This window comes from Stegodyphus dumicola, chromosome X2 (genome assembly GCF_044657685.1).
Source record: "Stegodyphus dumicola isolate Sdum_Otavi_A_Nest chromosome X2, ASM4465768v1".
Lineage (NCBI taxonomy): Eukaryota > Metazoa > Arthropoda > Arachnida > Araneae > Eresidae > Stegodyphus > Stegodyphus dumicola.
The window spans coordinates 97,156,047-97,180,964 of NC_140781.1; the positions used below are offsets into that span (position 1 = coordinate 97,156,047).

The 24,918-nt window shown below is 37.0% G+C and overlaps 1 protein-coding gene across 3 annotated transcripts in view; it reads left to right on the top strand.

The window, feature by feature from the left end:
- LOC118183217 (uncharacterized) overlaps positions 1–24,918 on the top strand; it is a 199,147-nt gene that overhangs the window by 160,219 nt on the left and 14,010 nt on the right. For all 3 annotated transcript variants that reach the window (XM_085809965.1, XM_085809963.1, XM_085809964.1), the window contains exons 13-15: positions 595–689; positions 1,077–1,201; positions 23,419–23,684. In XM_085809965.1, the coding sequence (XP_085666091.1) occupies positions 595–689; positions 1,077–1,201; positions 23,419–23,684 (486 nt within the window). The remainder of the gene's footprint in view (positions 1–594; positions 690–1,076; positions 1,202–23,418; positions 23,685–24,918) is intronic.

Sequence of the window (24,918 nt, forward strand, 5' to 3'; positions counted from 1 at the left end):
TTTAAATAACTTTTTTATTTAAAACTTCAACTTAACAAAATGCACAACTTGTGCTTGCAAATTAAACTCCACCGGGTAGTAGATAATAGAAATTTGAATTACAAATTAAATTGTGTTCTTAGCCAGAAACTGCAACATATCTGGCTTAAGTAAGTGTTGGCTTAAATTTCTAATTGTGATGTACAACTTCGGCTAGCAGAGTGGCTAATGCCGGAATACTAACTTAGCAGAGCTGGGTGAAAGAAGGCACAACTAGCGAGTGTATCTACTAAAAGCTCTATATCTAAGATTCCCAAGAAAAACCATATTAAATCTGTTTCGCCTTAAACACAATCTTAACTCATTTGCATCTTGGTGAGGGCTAACGAAAAGGTATAGTTATACTAGTATATAAATTCTACAAATGATAAGATGGAACTCAAATAGCCGATATTGTTTTCTTTCAGAAAAGTACTGATTGCATTCAAGAACGGAAAATTCAAATTTAAAAAATTATTAAAATGCATTGTTATCCTGAAACTGATCTTTTCAAGAATGAATCGAACTTTATGCAAACTATGCCATTGAAATTATTTCGCTATATGTAAATTTCAGAGCGTTTATGGTCCGCTGATGGCTTGAAGACTAACCATACTACGGACAAAGTTATTTGCGAATCATCACATATGACAGCATTTTCAGTACTTCTGGTAAGATATATTCAATTCATTCAGTGCCATTTAGCATTTTAATGTTTTAATGTTAATTAATATTTTAATGTGCACTTTGGTAAATCATATTCAGTTAAGATAATTTAATTTGTATGTCGCTACTGAGAATAATTTGTAGACTTAGCTTTATTTCATTATTTAAAAAATTTCTATCACTGTAAATGTATTAAGAAGCACTAGGTGTTTTTTTTTTTTTTTTTTGTTACACAGGTAATTTAGATTCTCAGTTTTTCTCAGGTTACAGAAGGCATAATATGGTTTAAAGTGCTTGATAAAATGTGATTATGATTTGAAATTTATTTTTTTAATTCTTTAGATTAAAGTTTTAAACGAATCTAACTAAAGGCTATTGCTCTTGCACTACAGGACCTGACACCTCAGGCAGACAAAGATGAAATGCATGAAGTAATTTTATCAATTATATCATATGCTGGGAGTGTGCTATCAATCATTGGACTCAGCTTAACCATTATTACATACCTTTTGTTTGGGTGAGTGTATCAAAAACATATTTTTCCCTTTCTTTTGTTCTCAAAAAGATCCATATTGTATAAAATGATAACATATAATGTTATGACGACTGTTAGAAAATGAAGGATATGTCTTGTCTTGGAAAGAGTATACTATAGAAGAAATACCAATAGGATTTATTTAAACAAATTTGTTAGGCTGAATAAAAAATTGCACATGAACAAACTAAAGCAGCGTCATATAGATAATGAAATAATTTAAGTTAGGTACTATCACATCAAATTATGTACCACAGCTGTAATATGATTTAAATTACTAATATTTCAAATAAGCTCAAATTTGGGCCCTAAAACCTAAAATAGTTCATGAAATATCAAACAAAAGAAACAACTGAAAATAAAATAAATAGAGGCTAGATTGATTCGACTGAGAAGAGAATGGCGAGAGTTCAAATTAACTGTATATTAATCATGTTACCATCTTGCAAGCAGAAATATAATAATAACTTATTAAATTAAATATAATAATAACTTATTCTCTAGATATAAAAACAAGCAGAAATATAATAAACAAATTAAGGATACTTTTTTTTATTTTTATGCTTTTATCCTTTCTCAAGCATTTTTATATACAAGGGTTTCGAAAATCTCTTCCCATATTTAAATTATATATATATATATGTGCAATAGAAAATAATAATATACAATATATACAGTTATCACAAATTTTTTTAATGAAAATATCTCAATATTATTTCCCGGCAATATGCTAAAAAATGAATCAGTTACAGGTAAAATAGTAAGAAATTTAGAACCCAAACCACAAAGACATGAAAGAAATTTAAAATCAATAAAATCCCTAACTCTCTCAATAAACAATTTTAAAAAAACCATCATCTTTGTGTTTTAAAACCAGAAGAAATCCTTAAAACAACAGAAATGCATAGACATACAAATAAAAGGAAAAAGAATACAATTAAAATCTGATTCAAGGTTATCAAGAGGTAGCTGAGATTCAATTTAAGCCTTTCTCCTAGGAAAACCATTATCTTTCTATTCATCCAAAATTAGATAATGAACCACTTTAAATTACTTAATTATAATAGTTCATCTGAAAATTCTAAATGCCTCCTCTACACAGTCGCTCTCCTTTCATATGAAATAAAAATGCACCAAAAAAATTTAAATAAAAACATTCGATGCCTAATAAAGCAAGAGTGAAAATAAAACAAAAGTTTTTGTTTAAAGTGGTTCATCAGGTAATTTTGGATGAACAGAAACACAGTGGTTTTCTTAGGAGAAGGGTTTCAACTGAATCATATCTACCTCCTCTTGATAACGTTGAATCAGATTTTAATTGTATTCCTTTTCCTTTTATTTGTACGTTACATGTTTCTGTTGTTTTAGGGATTTTTTTCTGGTTTTGAAACACCGAGATAATGGGAGTTTTATATTTTTTATTCGGAGATTTAGGGATTTTACTGATTTTAAATTTCTTTCACGTTTTTGTGGTTTGGACTCTAAATGTCTTACTATTTTATCTATCAATCTCTCTCTCTCTCTCTAGATATATATATAAGTTTTATGAATATAAGTTTGACGTGACGATTCTCCATGCTAAGAGGATTACACGACTGCATGGAATCGTGTGATTTCAAGATGATTTAGGTGTAGCAATTGCTATGGTATCCCGAGTTGATATTGGTCACTGATAAGTTGAAAGTGTAAGCAACGAGTATCAAAAGAGGCCACCTATCAGTCTCAGTAGCGGGCGCAGCCCGACCCGCCTAACCAAATAAGTTGGTCTTATGGTCATGACAGGCCACGCCTAAAGAGGCCAGGTAGTTAAAATATCAAGAAGCAGCAAGCAAAGTTTTTGTAGACTGGAAATGTTTCGTATTTACTTCGAAGAGATGAGCTAAGAGCGAGCGAAGAGATAGTTGGTGTAGAGAGGGAGTTACACAATGGTGATGATTCATGCAGATTGTGCACGCTGAAGTCGCCCAATTTGGTGACCATTCGGCGACATTTTGGTCCGGTCCCTGTATAACTGTAATTGAACAGATGCAATTGATCCCTATTTGTAACTGTAACCGTATCTGTCCCTTGTATATGCCTTCCACTAATTTTGAGAAATAGAAGGTACTACAAATGTTCCGGTGGCTGGGGAAAATTATATTAGCTGAGAGAGAGGATCAGTTCTCAGTTTTTAGGCTAAAGCTGACTTCGGAGTTTTGAGAGATTGTGCAAGCTTTACCCTTTGGTTGCTCTTTGCATTTTACTGTGTTTAACGTTATTAGTAGTTTGAAGTGATAACTGCTGATTGTGCTCCATTATACTGAGAAGAGCTTGTCAGGACTAAGTGTTCTATGCATACTCTTGGCAAACATAATGGTGACAGTATCAAGGTCCTGATCTCGAACAGTGAGCTGAATCCAGCTATGTTCTTGTGAGCGCTAGAAGAACTACAACGTAAGAAGGCTGTAAAAAGACCCTTTTATTTAAATCACTATTTACAGCAACTCCCAGCTCGGGAGTGATAACAGAAAAATAATGACCCCGCATGGGTCTAAACTGAACAATCAAACAATTTAAAGTAAAGCTTAAGTAGAAATTCTAATAGTTTAAACGGAGCTTAAACGCGAGATTGGCCTATCTATGGTGCGAAGCAAGCCTTAGCTAAGTACTAACGCACTTAAAACACTTGAATAAGTATTAGAGTAATAGCGCTAAGGCGTAAGAATTTAAATACTAACTAGTCTGGCGAACGTCCACCGAGCTGAAGTGGTCTGAGACTCAAAGCTCTCTCACACTTGAGAAGTTTCTCACTAACCTTTAAATACAAAACTTGGCCCCAACACAAATTAGCATAAAGCTGAACCGCGCGCTCATTCTGAAGGGAAGTTGAAATAAGAGTTTACAGGAAAGGGTAACTTAAAATAAAAAGAAATTTGGGTAGTTTAAATTAAAACCTTACATACTTTCCGCCAGAATTTGTAAAAGTTGAACTATGCTGTTCCAAACGGACCTGATTGAAACTTGTCGATTCTAAAAAAACTAAAACTTAACTTCTCTTAACCTAGGCCAATCATTTACAGAAAATAGAATTTCCTACAATTTACTGACGAATGAACTGGATTTTACATACATCTTCATCTGTTTTGAGTTTATCTCCTTCGCACACCCCTTCCAGCAACATCTGGAAGGAAATATTCTTTAGTAAAACGTAATAACAATAAGTGCCAGGTAACAAAGACTTGTTTTCCTACCCTGTAACTTCACACACATAAACATTCAAGCAAAAATTTAAATTTTTTCCAATGCTCTCCACCGGTGTTGGATGAATAGCCAACCGCAATTGCGAGTGTTTTTTTTCCGGGGCTGTTCGACTCTACCACCTACGTTCGACTTAACATTAGTTAAAATTTGACCAAGACCTCAAAAGACACCCTATAAACAGCTAAACAACACTCTATGTGTATTTGGTGGAGAGCCTACTATTAACTTGCATACTATTGCTTTTAGCGCACATTTTTTTCATGCATACCATTCCTAGTTTACATAAAATTTGCTTCATTCTAAAATTAACTTTGCACCTAACGTGCATTGATACAATAAACCTACTTTGTTACAACATTTCATAAAACTTTTAACAATTTCATAAAAAAAATCACAAGATACAATAAATGCGTTAAATTTCTAAGTTTACAGCAAGTGCTTCCATATTCTTTTCAAAGTTCTTTTCTTAACATCGCATTCTACTGGGACAATAGTCTAGACTAAATTGTGTTTTACTTCTACCGACTTTTAATTTTAAAAATTTACAAGTCTTTCGACAAGGCATCATAATACAAAAACATTTAGCTAACATTTTCACAGCAATTCATTGCTTTTACAAAACTAATATCTTCGCAATACTTCACAGTCTATCTTAGAAATATTAAGCAATTTTAAATCTTTGCAAAAAATATATATATATAATTTAAACCAAAACAACTTTCAAGATAAGTAATCGTTTATCGCCCACTTGGCGTAAAAGTCCACCTCTCTTGAGGTAAAAAGAGATTCTGCAACTTGCAGTAATACTTGGAAATTAACTAAACGTTAGCATGAGAAATGCTACTTATCTCTTGTTGTAGTCATCCATTCGTTGCTTTACCCAGCCGTTGAAGGTTGCGAAGAGCTCCGCTTGGTTCAACTTCCTCCTTGACCTGGGGCAGCCACCATTAGTCTCCATCTCACGCTACCGTTTAACACAGCTAGGCTCCAGTCTGGGACATTTACTTCCGCCTCTCGGCTGCTCTGTTGGGCGTTTAGTCGATGACCTCCCTGTACCCCTCGGTGGATTTCTCCTTTGCTCCTGGAACCTTGTTCGTCGTTGTTCCGGCCTCCTGCTGTATTCAGGAACTGGATTATCAGGCTGCAACCGGGGCTGCTTGGTTTTCAGGCTCCTTTCTAACATTTCCACTCCCCTCTTCACTGCATTGGCTTGGCCTTGTCCATTCTGCTTTGGTCTTTTATTTCTGCTCGAAGTCCTATTCCCTTCGCTCTTCCTCTTTATTCCTTGGTCCACGGCGACTTTCGTCCTCTTATTTTTTCTACTTTGTTGACAAGGGCCTTTTTGTTTCTGACCCCTCGTTGCAATTGTTGCCGGTTCTGGTTGTTGCCGCTAAGGTAAGTCCTCCGTGGAAGTCAGTCTCCCCGAATCCTGCAAAAATTCCTCAATGATTTTCATTCTATTACTATTATAATATGGCTTCAGTTGGTCCACATTGGCAGTAATTTTCTCGCCGTTATTGGCTCTTAACACTACCACTGCTTGAGTGATTTTCTCGATAAGGAAAGTGCCTTCAAAACGCAGAAAAAATTTCCCCACTTTTTCCTGTAAGGCATTCGATAAGGCATGTTTAATCTTCAAGACTTCATCTCCGACTTTATAATTCACCTCTCCTCTCTTTTAATCATAATAGTATTTTTGCTTTCTTTGGGCTATTTCAGAATTCCTTTTCGCTTCATCTATCAACTTCTGAATATCGGTCATTTTAAACTCTTGTGCCTCTTTTCTGGACAAAGAAGAGTTTATCTAAGGGTGTCAAAATCTTTCTTCCAAGAAAAAGTTTAGCAGGTGTTTTCAACGTTGTGTCGTGTTTAGCCGTTCTAAGGGCATATGCTAACTCATTTATATGGTTATCCCAGGTAGCGTGATAATTTTTGATATAGCTTCGAATAATTTTAACTACGTTTCGGTTAACCCGTTCCGCTATGTTTGACTGCGGACGATACGGGACCATTTTTAACTGGCATATGCCCAGTATTACACACATTTCCTCAAAAATATTACTAACAAATTGGGAAATAACTTTTAGTGGTGCCCCGTATTTTAAAATATACTTATTTAAAATTGAATCCACTACGATTTTAGCAGAAGCACGTTTTAACAGAATCAATTCCAACCACTTGCTAAAATGTTCCACTATAACTAAAAGATATCGGCTTTTGTTAAATTTACTTCTGGGTTAAGGTCCAAGTAAATCGATCCCTAGTATTTCATTTGAGAATTCTGATTTAACACTGTTTAAGAACCCGGCCGGGCGGAAATTAATGTAATTATTAAATTGGCATGTTGGGCATGACTTGACATACGCCCTAGTAAACTTTTGCAGTTCGGGAAAAAAAACTGCCTTGCGAACTCTTTGGACAGTGCTCCATAACCAGGACCCTCGAACTGGGATGCCTTACGAGGTTAGATAGCCGGGTCACGTAGGAACCCTCAGTGGCGGCGCAGGCCCCACAGTCCCTGCCCGGCTCTTTATACCCAGCCTCAGCAGGACGAAGAAGAAAATCGCTAAGTACAATATAAAAACGCTAAGACACTTTTGCCTTGGGGCACCACTCCCTCGGCTTCGTACGAACACTTGGTGCCCTGCCTTACTGTGTCAGTCCCCGTCACTGGGACTCTGAGGGCTGAACCCCCATCGAGAAGGCCACAAAAATATCTACCATATAGCTCCACCACAGCCGGAGGAACAGACACGACAGTACCAGTACAGTCCCTGCCAAGCCTGAACCAACCTAAGGGTTCTAGTCCTGTGAAGACTGTTTGTATACCCCTGTGGTTGAAACTGCCTAGGTACAGATCCTAACCAGTACTTCCCAGGAATTCTCCTGAGTCAACCCCCGGGGGGAACTCTTTGTACAGTCTTCCGCTGGCCCAAATGGCCAGAAATAGGCGAATCGTGCAATTCTTCCAATATACTAAATCTAAAGCTAGCTGGAATAACCGGCCTAAACTCGTGATTTTCGTTAGTACTTTTTGTATAGAAAAGAAGTCCATCAATTATTTCGTAATTTGCCGCCCTATTTCTTATCGGCACAATATCTTGATGGCTGAAATTCTCAGGGTCGACTAAATAATTATATATATTTTTGAACTCGGGATCTTTTCCCATTTCGGCTATTATGTTTCACGAGATTCTAAAACTTTGATGTAAGCATGGCTATTCTAACTGTATTTCCATTTTCATCCAAATTGATTCTACTTAAAGCAGGTGACAGGTGACGGAAGACGGGGATGCCTGGTGTTTAACAGTGGTAAACAGGCATATGTCCCACGCCTTCCCCTGTGTAGAAGCAGCAACTTTAAATTAATAAAAGTATTTACAGTGCAACAAGAGCAGATGAGTGATTGTGTTACATTGCAGTTCAGGTTACATTAGCATGTCATAAATAGTCAAGTGCAAGACATAAAGAGAAAGGGTCTTAAATTTAAAGAAAAAGAAAAAGAAAACAACACATTAATCACATAAACATAAGGCGTAATTAGATGCCAATACTCTTCACTCAATACATAAACTTAAGCATATTGCCAATGCATGATAGTGTTGTATATTGGGAATACTGAGGTATCTAGAGATTCTATACTTACTACAGGGTGTACAGACAGTGAACAAAAGCTTAGTAAAAACATGATACTTGATAAAATACAGGACAAAATACATGATACAATACATGAGACACGGAATACATTGATAAAATACAAGAGACATGAAATACATTGATAAAATACATGAAACATGATGCAACTTTAGAAATAGTACACAACACTAAAAATGTGATATACAGAGCGGAATACGTATACAAAGGTATTAACAGAATACAAAACAGAAGATAGTGCATTAAAGATTTATGTACAATGGATATATACACAGAATACCCACACAGGTGACAGGTGACGGAGGACGGGGACGTCTGGCGTCTAACAGAGGTAAACAGGCATATGTCCCACACCCTCCCCTATCCAGACGCAACAACTACACATTACACATTAATATGATACATAATTAAGCACACACATTTGAAATACATGACAAATAAATATACATAGAGAAAACACAGTTCAACACAAAATATACAAAACATAACAGTACAATGATACAAAGTACACACAATACGACATTAAACACATAAAACATATAAGGTGCACAGTTATAGTGGCAGTTCAGTATAGTTTCAGGGAAAGTACTTTACAGTGGCAGTACTAGGCACATTGCGCAGAATGTACGCAATACCCACAAGTGAAACACTAGCGGTATACAGCATGCAGTATGTATTGTTGCACAGTTTGTTAAGGCAGAATGCAGTCACTGAGACCATTATGAATAGCACTGTTTTATAATGGGAGGCAAAGGTCTTGGCCGTAGGCCTTAATGGTGTTAACGATTTTGCACACTGTGTTGATTGCCGCTTTATTTTTAAGGATAAACTTGTGGAAGGCAGGTATGTTCGTGGGTTCCGGGAAATGGTGCTGTTCTGTGAGTGGGCACCGGAAGATATAGTGATCGGGTGTCCCCTCTTCCCCGCATACACAGCGATCCGTATTAGAAATAGTGCGTCTGTTGAAGTAGTCCGGGAAGGGATCGTGCCCAGTTACAAAGTTAGTAAGTGGAGCGTTTGCTATGAGTCTCTCCGTTGTCACCATCGGTAGAAAACCATACACTCTTCTTCCTGTGTTTCCATGTTCCCATACTCTTTGCCACCACTGGACTGCTGCGCCTTTCAGCAGTCTTTTAAGATGGGAAGGTGGCGCCGGAACAGCGATGGGACGTGCGTTGATGTTTGGGGCTGCCTCTCTGGCGAGCACGTCCGCTGCCTCATTACCTGCATTGCCTTCGTGAGCTTTCACCCATGTCATGTCCACGTGTACCTGTGGGTTATCTTTTAAGAGTTTTTGAGGGCGGATGATCAACGGAAAACATGGTTGTGTTTGCTTAGGGCCAGCAAGGCAGACATACTATCCGTATAGAGATAAGCTTTTGAGATTTTTCGGCTTATTAGATATTCAACAGCAGCTGTAATTGCTATCACTTCTGCCTGAAAGACGCTATTGCTGTCACCTAGGTGGCCTTTCCAATGATGTAATTCTTGGCTTTGCCAACAGTGCAGGAAAGCACTGCCAACGCCTTCAGCATGTTTAGAACCATCAGTGTAAAGTGTATGGTTGCTGATGTGCTGTATTTCCTTGTTGGGCTGTTGCATGATGTGGGTGTGGACCCCTAGTCCTTTATGCGCTGGATGTGTGTGCAGCGGTGTCTTGGGGTGCTCATAAAGTGCTGAACTGTAGAGAGTACCGAGTACCTGCGAAGGAGGCATCTTTCCTCAAGTGAAGGACTCTCGTATATGTCGCCTCTAGCTCGGCCTGGATGTGTAGAGGGACTATACCTGCTAGAGTAAGGGCGGAGCTCGTGGCTGTTGTGCAGTATGCCCTGCAGATGCTTATGACAAAAGGGCGTTGGAGTGATGTTAACTGCTTGATTTTCCTCGTTGTCATCGGTTGAGCCCAGATTGCAGCTGCGTACAGCGCAATCTTTTCCACCACCGTGCTATAAAGCACTTTTTGAATGTGGGGATTTAGTCCCCAATTCCTTCCTTGAAATTTCCGTGTCATTCTGGCTATAGCGGAGGTTTTTGCTCTCTGTTGCTGCAAATGTGGCACCCATGTTAAGCCAGAGTCCCAGACCACTCCTAGATACTTCTGTGTATCCATGAATTTAATGTTGCGGCCAAGTAATCGGATACAGGGACGATGTACAGGCCTCGTGCCCGGTCTTGGGATGAGGAGTGCAGAAGACTTGGTGATAGAAATCCTCAGCTTAAGGTCTTCGCATAGGCTTGCGAACTTGGCGCACGCTTCGCTGCCATTGGCTTCAATTTCGTCTCGTGTGCGACCTTTAACAAGGAGAGCCGCGTCATCAGCATATGCAATGATAGTTGTGTGATCAGGCCACGTCGCTTCGAGGATTTTGTTAAATGTCAGGTTCCAGAGCAAGGGCCCTGCACAGGACCCTTGTGGGCAGCCTCTGACTTGGGTCTTAGTAACAATGCCATTATTGTTTGCCATAAGTAATTGCCTATCTGTGAGATAACTCTCAAAGACTTGGTAGATGTTCTCCGGGCATTGCGCCTCTCTGGCCTGCTTGATGGCGGGCCACCAAAGGGTGTCGAAAGCGCTCTGGAGGTCTATTGAGATGAATGCAGTCTGAAGATTCTGTGAGCGATTAAGCTGGACTTCATCATATATTCGTTGAAGGGCATGTGTGGTTGAGCAACCTGAACGGAAGCCATATTGCTTGGGACTGAGGAAGTTGTTTTTGTGAATATGATACTTCAGCCTGTTAACTATGATCTTTTCATAGATCTTACCCAACGCTGAAAGGAGACAGATCGGACGAAAGGAGCAGGGGTCTATTGGGTTCTTATCTTTTTTGAGAAAAAGTACCACGTGTCCCTTCTTGAAAGCTTGTGGAAATACTCTGTGGTGCAGGAGTTTATTGAAGTAGAGGCGAAAGAAGGTGGGCCGTGCTCGGAAGGCGACCTTTAAGATTGCATAATCAAGTCCGTCCGGACCCGGTGCCTTCTTCAGTGGTAGATGGCGGAAGATGTGAGTGATTTCCTGCATTTAATGGGGACATCTTCTGGCGTTCTTGGGATCTCTGTGGAGTTTCTCAAAAGTCGCTGGGCCGTCGTGTCATCCTGTTCTGGATCCGCTGGGAAGATTGCATCAAGCAGTGCTGTGGCCGTGGACCCTGCTAAGTCAATTGTTTGTGGTAGATTCCCTGGCTGCACTGGCACTTGTGCCGGCTGGAAGATTTCTGCGTGGCCAGTTTATGCAGGATTCCGTAAGGATTGGCCACAACATTCTCTTTTCCCGGAGTGTTTTTAATTACTAGATTATATTCTTGTAACTTAAGTGCTCACCTTATTAATCTCGGCGATGAATTTTTTTCGGAATAGAGTCTGGTGACCGCAGCATGGTCGGTATACACAGTTACTGGAGAACTTCCAAAGTAAACGCGGAATTTGTGCACCGCTAATAAAACTGCTGGAGTTTCCCTTTCCGTGGCCGAATAGTTTCTCTGGGTTTCATTTAAAGTTTGACTGAAAAAGGCCACGGGTTGCCCATTTTGGGAAAGAACTGCTCCAACCGCAAAATCTGAAGCATCCGCTAAAATTTCTAGTTCTTTATCCCCTTCCGGGAATTTTAAAACGGAGGCTTGAGTTAGGGCGTCTTTTAATTTTTTAAATGCCGAGTTGGCTTCTGCTGACCACGAAAACATAGCTTTCTTCCTCTTCAATTTAAGCAGTGGCTCAGGTATTTTAGCAAAATCTTTTATGAAGGATCTATAGTATGAACACATACCCAGAAACGATGATAACTTTTTAGCTGTGTTAAGAGCAGGATAATTTTGGATAGCTATAATCTTGGACAATAATCTTGGTAATCTTGGTATAATCTTGGTTTCAATGCCATTCTGAGAGATTTTAAATCCGAAATAATGTAATTCTTTTGCGGCAATTTTACATTTTGATGCATTTACTTTTAAACCGGCTTCGTTTAACAATAAAAATACTTGTCTTAAATCTTTTAAATGTTGTTCCAAACTATTACTTGTAATTATAATATCGTCCAAATAAATGAACGTACTCTTACCAAGGACCGGTCTTAAGACAATGTCCATACATCTATGGAAAATTGCCGGCGTGCCGGATAAACCGAAAAGCATCTTAAGAAATGCGTATGTGCCAGTGTTTGTTATGAAGGCGGTCTTGGGGACATCTTCAGGTTTTACCCCAATCTGAAAATACCCACTCGTAAGATCTAATGTGGACATGTACTTCGTGGAGATAATATTGCGGATTACCTCCTCGATAATAGGTAAAGGATATACGGGATATTTTGTGACGGAATTCAACTTACGATAGTGAACAGCGAAACGCCACCGCTTCGGGTGTGTAATCGGGAACTCGTTGTTTTTCTTGCATAAAACTGCTGGGCTAGCATAACTGCTAGAAATAGGAGTAATTATTTTATTCTTCAACATTTCCTTAATATGAAATTCAATTATTTCTTCCTTAACCTTATCATATCTGTATAACTTCTGCCTTACTGGTTGGGCATCCCCGGTCTGGATTTCATGACTGGTGAACCTGAGTGAAACCAGGTACATCACTAAATTTGAGAATTCACTTACCAAAGCCTGCAGTTTTTTTTTCTCTTCTGCCGGCAAATGTGGTAGATCAAGCTCCGAGGTCTCATCGTCCTTCTTGTTAACTGGTTGCATCGTGACTGTTAGCTTGGCTCCCTGAAAGTCAATTGTGGCTTCTGCCTATCTGAAAAAGTCCACGCCAAGGATAACACATGTTTGCAGGTTTCGCACAATATAAAATAAAAATTTTACCTGCTCGTCGTTGCATCTTAGAGATAATGAAGCAAGTGAATGAAAATAATTATATCCAAGAAACTACAGATTAAAGTAAAATGTAGAAAGGCGGCCTAACCGTCAGATTGCTAGCAATGAATAGGATAACTTCCTAACCCTGTAGTGCCATTAACTCAGTTTGGCGGAACAGGTTAAGTAAAGTGACCATATATATATATATATATATATATATACGCACAAAAAGTGATACTTTTTCTAGACATTTACACTTCTCTCCTTGGGCCTCTATAACATTCGTGTCTTTTGCACTAAAAATTCTATAACGACGGAAGTGTTTCTTGAAAAAAATTCAGAAATGAAGCTGTTTTGCGCACCTGTATCCAAAGCAGCCGTCGCCGGTATATTATTTATTAAAACTTCAATCTTCGGTAAAGTTAAATTTTTAACGACTACGGTGTTTAAATTAATCGTGGAAGGATTTTTCAGGACTTTGGATTTCTCCACCTTCCTTAAAGAAATCCCCCTTGGTTTAAATCTTGCTTAGCCGAATCCTTCTTAATTTGCCCAGTTTCTGAGTTTTTCTCTGCTTTACGATGAAAATTTCGCCGTTCGTCAGTCGTCTTGGGGATCCATCTTTCTTCGGCCATTGCTTCGCCTTGTTCCCGTAGTTCTGTTGTTGCTTCTGCTGCGGTCTTGGCGTATTCCACTGACTTCTTCGCTCAAATTGGTGACGTCTTTCGTTGTCTGCAGCTCTTCGACTTTCCAACTGCACGGCGAGTTCGAATAATTTATCCAAAGTCGTTGGGTTTCTGAGCTCGATAAAATCTTGAACTTGGGGCAGTAGTAGTCTAGGGATTATAACTTGAATGATTTCAGGATCCGGACGACTTCCATACAAATGCTTGAAAACTTGAATCTTTCTTAAAATAAAATCTGACAAATCTTTGATTTTTTCTTGATATCTGCTAAAACGTTCCGCCTCTAGTCTGGATCGATCTCGTACGACCGGGAATGCTTTCACGAAACAACTTTTAAAATTTTCATACGTATAGGTGGGGCTTCCTGGTTCACCCAAAAGATTCTTTCCAATATATTTAAACCACTTTAGCGCTTGGCCCTTCAAAGCGCTGGTAGCAAGCGTGACTTTCTGAAACTCGTGGACTCGATATAACGTGAAATGTGCATCCAGTTTTTTCACGAAATTAATTACGGCTGTCCTGCCGTCGAAACTTACCGCTGGCTTCATGGATGCCCGCATAGTTTGCACAATGTAGCCAAATCCTTCTAGGGCAGGAGGTGGTAATTCCGGGTTCTGTACAGGTACTGCTGGTACCTCAGGTTCATCTTCTTGCCTTTCAGGCCATCCTCTTATTTTTCTTCGGGCGCCAGTGTCAGGACTAAGTGTTCTATGCATACTCTTGGTAAACATAATGGTAACAATATCAAGGTCCTGATCTCGAACAGTGAGCTGAATGCAGCTATGTTCTTGTGAGTGCTAGAAGAACGACAACGTAAGAAGGGTGTAAAAATACCCTTTTATTTAAATCACTATTTACAGCAACTCCCAGCTCGGGAGTGATAACAGAAAAATAATGACCCCTCTCGGGTCTAAACTGAACAATCAAACAATTTAAAGTAAAGCTTTAGTAGAAATTGTAATAGTCGCAGCTCTCAGAGCTTAAACGCCAGATTGGCCTATCTATGGTGCGTAGAAAGCCTTAGCTAAGTACTAACGCACTTAAAAATGCTTCAATAAGTATTAGAGTAATAGCGCTAAGGCGTAAGAATTTAAATACTAACTAGTCTGGCGAACGTCCACCGAACCGAAGTGGTCTGAGACTAAAAGCTTTCTCACACTTAAGAAGTTTCTCACTAACCTTTAAATACAAAACTTGGCTCCAACATAAATTAGCATAAAGCTGAACCGCGAGCTCATTCTGAAGGGAAGTTGAAATAAGAGTTTACAGAAAAGGGTAACTTAAAATAAAAAGAAATTTGGTTAATTTAAATTAAATCCTTACTAGCTGTACGAATATTTTGGGGGAAATTTCACGAAGTGTTTCTTTAGGGAATATAAATTTTATCATGCATTTTCTGTGTCCATTCAATCAATCACGAACACGTATGCACGCAACAACATATTTAAATTTGGGAAGGACTTTTGTAAAGTACGTATTTACTATCAGAGCAAATGGCTGAAGCTGTTATGTACGAAAAAGCAAGACATTTTATCAGCGTTTATTACACTGCGGGCCATTAAAATTGCAACACCACGAAAGAAAGCAGATACAAAAATGATATTTTTTGTACCTAAACAGTTAAATTTGTAAGCAATTTTTAGGGTTTACAGGGGTGCGAAATCCATAGAAACAGCTACCACTCCTGGTAGTTAAAACGACCCTTACCCGGTTAGGCATGGAGTCGAACTGGGCTTCGATGACCGAAATGAGCAACTCATTATATGCTGCTTTAAGTCTATGCCACACATTATCAACCGTTTTAGCTGGAGAGGAATGGCGGGCCAGTCTCTCAGCAACTCATGACCAGATGTTTTCAATGGGTGACAGATCTGGAGACCGTGTAGGCCAGGGCGGCAATCGAATAACTTGTGTATCGAGGAAGGTCACAACACAACGTGCAACATGTGGTCTTCAATTATCTTGTTGGAAGATGGAGTTTGGCAGGCCTCAAGGATAGAGCACAACCACTGGACGTAAGATTTCAGAAATGTACCAATCTGCGTTCAAATGGCCGTTGAACTGAACTAGATATGTGTGTTTCGTGTGCTCAATGGCTTCCCAAAACATCACACTAGTTGCAGGGTCCCTATGCTGATATCGAATGCAAGCAGGCGACGTGCACTCTCCTCGGAGCCCCCAGACATGTATACGACCATCAGGATACTACATGCAGAACTTAGATTTGTCTGAAAAGATGACATTGTGCCACTCCTGTACCCAGCTTTGTCGTTCGGGGCACCATAGTCGCCGTCTCTCTTTATACTATATTGTCAAGGGAAGCCGAAATAATGGTGTCCGTGCTGATAGTTCACGCTGCTGCAAACGTCGATGCACCGTACGAGCGGATACTGGGCGTGCTTCAAACATGCCCATTTCCTGACTAATGGTCCGTTATGTGGTTGTACGGATTTCCAGGGCTGACCTCACAATATGGCGGCTCTCTCGAAGGTTACTCAGGGGAGGGTGTTGAGATCCTGCATGTCATTTAGTATGACCCTCAGAAATCCACTGATTCCATACATGCATGGCAGTGGCTGGATGTAGCCCAGTGCGGCGGGTGATATCATGTAACGATAATTCACACTCTCGATTGGCAACGATCTTGCCTCTATCGAATTCCAACACTTGCTGATCAGCATTTCTGCAACTCTGACCTTACAAAGTGCTTTCCGAATGAGAAACACAGTACACAACTTTTCTTTTATGCAGTGCTTCAGATAATGTCTAAATGCGCTGAAATAATAACTATGTGCATATCCCAGCTTCTTCTTTCTTTCATGTGATTTTGACGTTCATCATATCATTCTTTCCTGGTATTGCAATTTTAATGGACAGCAGCGTATTATTCAAGATAAAGAATAAAGGTGCAGATGAAAAATAATACTATAAACTTCACGCGGAGTGAGTCTTAGAGGACTTGAATATTTCATTCATTATATTAGTTTACTGAAACGTATCTGTTTCAGTAAACGTATCTGTTTCAGTAAACGTAGATTTATCTGTCTGACGTTTTGTTCCTTGGCCTCTAAGACGTATCTGCTTTTACTTTGATTTGAATGGAACACTTAGAAAGAAAATACGTTATCTAACAAATAACATGCATCCAATATATTAATATATACATTAACTTAAGTAAACAAAATCAATTTTACATTACCCTAATTAGCAAATAGCCCAAGCACAACGTCCCTTATCATATTTCAGAGTTACTGTGTCCGCATAGTCGATGCCACAGTTTAAAAATGGTCTTTCTAATTGTACTTTTGTGAAAAGGATTTAACGCTGACAATGCACTATTTTTCGGAGGTCTCTTGTAATTTAATAATTGCATTGCATCTTAATGTACTTAATGCACGTACTGTACCCGTAATATTAAATGTCTCAATGCTTCTTTATATTCCAAAGTAGTTGGCAGAATTTCATCCAAAGGTTTATAACTTAGCAGTTTTGTATCTTATAATTTTTAATAAATCTTTTACAATAGCATACAATTCGTACGATATTTTTACGAAAGATTTGTTGTTTAAGATATTACCTAAAGTTTCGTTTTATAAACTAGTATAACAATAAAATATAGCTTTAAATCCATCTCTTCAGTCGACGCACTCTGCTCCTCAATGACACTGAGTAATTCAGAATCGGACATGCCAAATGGGCTTCTTTCAGTCGACTAGGTCCTATCATCACAATCGATTTATTATGAACTGTTTCAAAAAGCTTTTCTGGAAAATAGGTCTGCTGAATTACGCTCAGACGGAAAATAATACCAGATCTCAGAGCAAATCTCCAACATTTCCGACATTCGGTTAGCGTTAAAAGTTTTCCATCTACGAAGAATGGATAATACCTTGTAAGGACTTTATTTTATTCTAGCCAATTATTTCTAGTTTCCCTTTCCTTTTCCTCCTGATTTCAGTTTTCTGCCGGAATGTAAATTTGTTATGACGTAGATGCAAATCTAAACGTGTTTCAGAAGCAGTATTTAAGCTGCGTTTCAAGAGCTCAAATAGAGTAGTAGCGGACTTAGTTCCGAGTTTATGCTGCGTGTTTGAAATTAGCTCTCTAGTCGGTGTGAGACCAACGACTTCATATAACAGGTAGACGGCTCACCCACAGAGAATTCGTCTGCTATGGTGTCTCCAACATATACCACGTGACTAATGCTCTTGGGGAGTGATAGCTTAGGCTGTTCATCGCCAGTTTGGCCCGCTTTTGTTATGGCAGGTAGTGCTTTTTATTTCTGTCTGCTAGCAGTCAGCAGACAACGGCCTCGAATTAGGTTGTTCGATTTTTTACAATTATATTTAGATATAACTTAACCCCTTTTTTCCTGTATATTTTATCTATATTTTTAATAATCGCTTTAAATTATTTGCACCATTGTTTAAGATGTTTAGGTTAAATAATTTTAGGAAGAAAATCTAAAATGAATAATAAAAAAATTGAGATGGAAACTTTAATTTTGAATAACGTTAAAAAATTAATTGCACTACTGTTATAATATTTGAGAAAGTAAAAAAATCTCGTTTAATTTTAATGCATTGCATCCTAAAGAGAAAAAGAAAATCACATTGTATATACAATATGTATTTATGCCATTGATTGCCTCTCTTTTCTTGAGATTATATTACTAGTTTATTATTCTATATTACTTGAGATTATATTATTAGGACCAAAACGATATTACAGTTAAAAATTCTCTCACTCTCCTTTTTTTAAAAAATACTATTTAAAATACGGTAAGTTTTTCACATCACATTTTTTCAATTATAATAAATTTCTAACAGCATCGTAGATGAGACAGAATTATAATCCAGATTATTTTTATTTTAATTGATTTTATAGAAAATAATGATAAAGCATTGAGCTTTATAAAAGTAATCTGATTTTTAAAATAATGCTGTTTAACTGTTTATGTTCAATGTTGCATGAATCAAGATCTTCAGCTTTTTTTTTTAACAAAGTAAATATATCGCACAATCTTTTCTCAATAATTTAATGCTAATAATAGCATTTTTCTTTTTTTTTTTATCGCAGGCAGTAATTGTTTATGAAATCAAAATGCGTACGACTTAGCGAAAAAAGGTTAACGCCAATTGGCGCAGCTTTCTATTTCAACGGAATACACGGAAAAAAACATATAAAATTCAATTATTTGTAAAGGGTGATTCCAGTAAATAGTGTCACAGTATTTAATACATTTTGATGCTAATAATACATGCTCAAAATGTCATATACGGCGGCAATTTTCTTATACAATATGGCTGAAACTTTCCAACCAATCCAACAGAGATAGTAAAATGACAAAAAATACTGAAAATAAAATAATAAATCATGCAGTTTTAACTTACCTATGAAAGGTTACAAGTCCTCCTTTCACGAAACTTTCTTTTCATCCGTAGGCGCTGCAGCGAATAACCATTTTTACTTAAATTTTATGTGACCAAGCAGAGCAGCAGTCTTTCGTCCCATAGAAAGCAATGTAAAGTATTTCCAGACTTTCGGATTTCGCGCAGCAGTCACGTGACACTAATGTTGGAACAGGTTGAAGGTTGCAATACGCTCTCTACCAGTATACTATCTCGTTGTTTGAGACACCTTTCAGCTTTTACAGATATTTCTAAGCTCGACTTTGCCGTGTGCAGACGATTTAGCGTTTAGTTAAGCTAAGGAACCAGTCGTTAGACATCTTAACTTATTTGTGATTTGTTACATTCTTATTTTCTGTTAAATTTACGTTAGCCACAAGTGGTGGTGATTTGTGAGCACCAAGTGCGTGCATTTGTTTTAATTTAGTTTTAAATAAAAAGGTTATTTTAAACCTTTCCTCTACAGTATGTCTCAAGAGACATAGCGAATATTCGCTACTTCGTCTTCTACATAGCGTCTACAGTTTATGCTACCCAAAAGAACCCATAGACTGTATAAGCAATGCTATTACAACATTAGAATCAGTCCTTGCTAAGATTTCAAATTTAAGTTATTCGAAATATTCTGGAAGGAACTAATATGCTTTGACAGTAAACGAGCTGCTCTTAGCACCAATCTAGTAACAGATAAGGGCTTAAGAGGAGCAGTCCTGGTTTTCTTAGCTAAGATACTATTATTTACTCTGACCTCATCTTCAAGCTCTTGCCGTTCCGCTGTTGCATATGCAATATCTGAAGCATCTCAAACTGATGCATTTAACTGCATGTTCTCTTCGTTAATACATCTAGCAGTTTTAAAAGATTCATCAGCTTGAAATTTTCTTTGAAGCTAAATCCGCTTTTCAGCAATACTGTTAGGAATCGAATCATCTCAATCAGTATTAGAAATCCAAAGCTGTTGATACGTGATCTCCACACCTATCGTAGCCCGGTGATAGAAATCCCCCCCCAGACGTTTTAAAAGTCTTGGATTATTGCGATAACCTTTTACGCTTTGTAAGATTTTGTTTCTGCAGTCAAGGAAGTCTTACATACAAATGCATCTGATTCTGAATCCCAGTGTAATCCCAATACCTTAGAACTTTTATTAAGCATAAGTTGCAAGTCGGATGAACCAGTTTTAGAGTTTGAAAAATCATTGGCTCAAATAAAGGCAATCGATAGACTCTTCTCTTAGTTTAAAACCTCTAGCTTCCAGTACATCGGATAACTTTCAAAGAAATATCAGTCTCTTCAGCAGTTTTGTATTATCCTTGGGATACGCAACAAGTCCATTTTCAAAGCCCGTTGCTATTTTTTCAATCATCTTGTTTGCTAGGAATGAAGAAGGAACCACAGCATCAGTTACGTGTTTAATCGATACCCTCGTACACTTTCCTTTGAGCTGTTATGCCAAACAATTCTTTGGAAGTTTTTATCTTCTCCAGGTACAAGAATATGCCTGTACATTTTGGCAATGTCATAGCATCTACAGCACGTCTTCTGAAACTTGTAAATATCAAAACTACATCACACTGAATACTCGGACCTACGAATAATATAAAATCCAGATTTACTCCTGGTAGACTTACACAAGACATCGGACATTATACACAATTTTGTAGCAGCGCTATCTGGTTCAAGCACAGAATAATAAGGAAGAGACAATACGTACTTTCAGGTACACTTGTTTGTCGTTTAACTAGACTCATATGACTCAGTCTTCATATTCAGACATAATTCTTTTCAACCTTTCTCCGAGCTAAGATTTTGCTTAAATTTGCGCTGTGTGGCAAGTAAACGTGAAATCACCGCTTCTTCTTTATCTCCCAGGTTTTCAATGGAGCCTCGAAATAGAAGCGAATCTGTAGTCAGAATTCCACCTGGTAATTAGTGCTTTGAAATTCCTTTCTGTTAGTCACTGCAGCTCTTTGAAGAAATTAATGTTTAACTCAGCATAAAGGCTATGTAATGTAACTGCCGCCTCATTACCATAAAATGCATTTTCATTATTTCCTGAAGGAATGAAATCGAAATACGTATTTTATGTCGTTATTGAATCTTTCAATTCATTTCCGACATCTAGAACGAAAAGGAATTCTTTCTCTTATGGAACTGAGGATCAGCTAAAAGAATAGAATCTATGAATAGCACAGCATTACAATCATTTTTACTGGATGGAAGGGGGAGATGTCAGTTTATTTAACAAGTAAGCTTCAATTGCAAATTCCCTCTTAGAACTGAATTTTGAAGTCACGGACAGTTTAGTTTGACCATGCCTTTTAGTAGTACTAGAATGTCTGAATGCTAAACCCTTAACAGTAAATCGGATATTAATTCTTTTCAGCGCCAACCTTTATGCACAAGACCCCAAAATAAAATCAGATTCGAAACCACTATCCAGGAGAACAGAATAACTATGCTTTTTTCCAAGTAAATATAACATTAGAATGATTGATATGGGAAGCAATGCTACTTTCTGTTTCTTTTCAGCACAATAACATGCTTTATTAGAGTTAAAATCACTAAAATTTGAGATATTCCTTTGATCCTTTATGAACCAAAGCTGATTTAGTATTCTCATGAAGTAATGTATTATGTTTTCGACAGCAAATAGCAATTAAATTTAAAAAGCGTAACACCAATATAATGATTATCACTAAAGCAGTTAAATCACAAAGTATATTTTTCACTATGTTTCTGATACTACAGATAATTCCTTAAATTTTGCACATTTGTTCAAGGAGTAAGTACTAGCCCACAATTTATATTTTACTTTTTTTTTTCACTGATAAAAAGCAGATTCAAAGCTTCGATTCCCATTACACTTGACCTAGAAACAATTTTAGAAACACTCTGGTTAAGTTCTCTTTTTGTGTTCAAAATTACAAATTTATAATCAAGCACATATATTAATTAAAATTTTCAGGAAACTATCAGATGTAGAAAGTCACCATTTACTTTTTGAGAATATAAATAATGAATATCAGGGTCAGCCTTTTGTAAGAAAATAAAAATTAGCCACTTATCTATTTTATAAATATATGCGAATCCAAAACACAAATTACCTCATTAGAAATATCAGCCAGCTACCTTAACTTAAAAGATTGGCTTGAATTATTGTTGTCTTATTATGAATTATTATTTATTATTAATTATTGCTGGTCTAAGAAGGTATTTAACTGTTAAATGACTATTTGTTTTTTTGTCATAATACCTCTTAGACAGCTAATTTCAAGGATTTTCCTATGTAATTTCTGAAACAGGAATGTGCTTAACTATTTTCACTGCATCTTCAAGCAGCACACCTCTAAGATAAAAAAATTTTTATAATTTATTTATTTACAAGATTTAAAATTAGGTAGTGATTTGTTATCATGAATTGATGATACAAACAAATCCTTAAATGAAGGCCGGTCTTGATAGTTTCGAGATAATAGGTTATTGGTATTTAATCCCGGAAGCTTTAGATCAATTTTTAAGTAGTGCAAAAACTTCTTGTAGATGTATCTTATGTTTATAGCTAAAGTGCTTTAATAGCAAAATATTTGTCTTCAAATTTCTCTACTTCTGAGCAATCCTCACTTAACAAACAGTCATATTTTCCAAACTCAATGCATTATCAGTTTGCTTAATCCTAAGCAATAATGCTATTTCATAACTAATCTCTCTTATATGCATGATGCAACCTTATTATGAATAGTTAATAATGTAGTATTAATTAATAGTGAAACAGAATTATTTAAGCCTATTTGTAGCAGAAAGCCCTTTGCATATCTAAGAAGTATAAATATATAATGTGCAGCCTGTTATTCTTAAGGCATCATCATCAGTATCAGATTATGCTTAATGCATCACTGCCTATCTGACTGCCAATTCTACCCGCTTTCTTCTATCCAGGAATGGTTTGCGACTTGTGCTCAGAACCTCTTGTTTTCTACCCATTGGCTTATACTGAACAAAGTTTTTGATTAACTCTCCAGCGCAGGTCGCAAGCTTGCCTTTTAACCATCAATGTAAATGTGAATACTCCTAATTATTCCACTTTCAGAGTTTGCTGTTTATCTATAATTTCAGGAACAATATGCATACAATCCATCTGAATACCCCTTCTTCAGTATATTCAAATATGTGAGAAAAAGAGCTCAAACAAGAATACATATTTCATATTAGCATACACATGTTAATACGAAAATGCGTCCGATATTGTATATTCCAGATGCTATAAAAACAGGTAGTGGCAAAAGCTGAAAAAAGTATTTTCCACACTTTGCACTCATTTTCATAAATTTCATTCTTAATCAAATTTTATTCCCTTTTAGAGCATGCTATAGTTTTCAGTTCAGAAATTTAATACTTAATGCAAATTTCAGGTGCTTGAACAGAGACCACCCGGGAAAGATTTTGTTGAACTTGTGTTTCTCTTTGCTTATGATGAATGCGATATTTTTGACTGGAGCAGCTGAGCCTGCAAATGGCGGAAATGCGTGTGCTGCTGTGGGTTTGTTTCTTCATTACTTCGTCCTGACTTCTCTTACGTGGATGTGCGTTGAAGCTATAAATATGTACCAACTTCTGGTTCATGTTTTCGCCTCATCAGAGACACATTTCCTTCTTAAAAGATGCTTCTTTGCTTGGGGTAAGAATTATTTGAAAATTTTTACTCATAGATTACAGAGAATTTGTCTTCTGGCATCTTTCAAAAAGGGTTATATTTATCCTGAAAATATATTTAAATCTTAGAAACAGGTTATCAGGAAATGATACAGAGAATATTAACAGCCTCATATTTTTCAAACAGCTGTAAACCGTAATCTTCGAGAATTGAACTACAGCATTTCATAAAATGTCTGTGCACACATTGGAAAAGCAAAAAATTCAAAATTCTTTTGTTTATCTCATCAGGTGGTTTTGAAAATTGAGTATGGAAGGGGAAAACATTTTATCAGTTCATTAACGGAAAAATAATTCATCCCGTTCTTTCAAAGAACATTTGAACTCCAAATCAGTGGAACCTAAAACTATGGTATAATATAGCTAAGGAAAATTTAATAGCAAAGGCTTATAAATTTCATTACTCTGATCATAACCCTCGTCATATAGACAGATACATTGCTTTCCAAAAGTTAAGTATGCAGTGCAAATTCTGAGTTTCGAAATGCGTGGTTCAATTTCATGAGTGAAACTAATTTTAGGTGTACCTGAATGGGAGACTTTGAGTTCTCAATACATATTGTGAATTACAATCAGTTTCCTTAATTCTTCAAGAAGGTAACCCTGCTCTTAAGGAGAATACTGCATAATTTTGCAAATCGGATAATTATCGAGTTATCAACCTCACTATACAAGACACATTTCCCCTCACTGAAAAGGACAGAGTACACTTCCAACACTTTTTTGCATTTTCAAAGTTTTAGTGAAAATTGAAGAAATTGTTATTATTTGCTTATTTAAATAAAATGTTTAAAAATTTGCTGCTACATTTTTAAATATTGATATTTTTGCTCTATATTTTCGTCCATTTTTTGAGATATACTAAGCAAAATTGTACATGGACTATTGGATGCTTCTGTTACTAGATATATTTAATAAAATTTTTTGCTTTCATGGGTAGTGAAAAAAAAAAAAATAAAAATAAAAAAAGTGAAATTTAACTAGGCCTTAGTTTAAATATTTTAAAATAGTAACTACAAATGTAATTTTGATTCCCTGTGAAGTTTTATCAAAAGTGGAATTCTAATGGAACAAAAACCATCGTAACTAGTGTTAAAATCTAGCAAACTATGAAAAAATATATACTTTGGATTAAAAAAGAACTTTGTTTACCTTAATTTTGAAAAACAAAAAAGTATGAATAACCACATCATTTATGG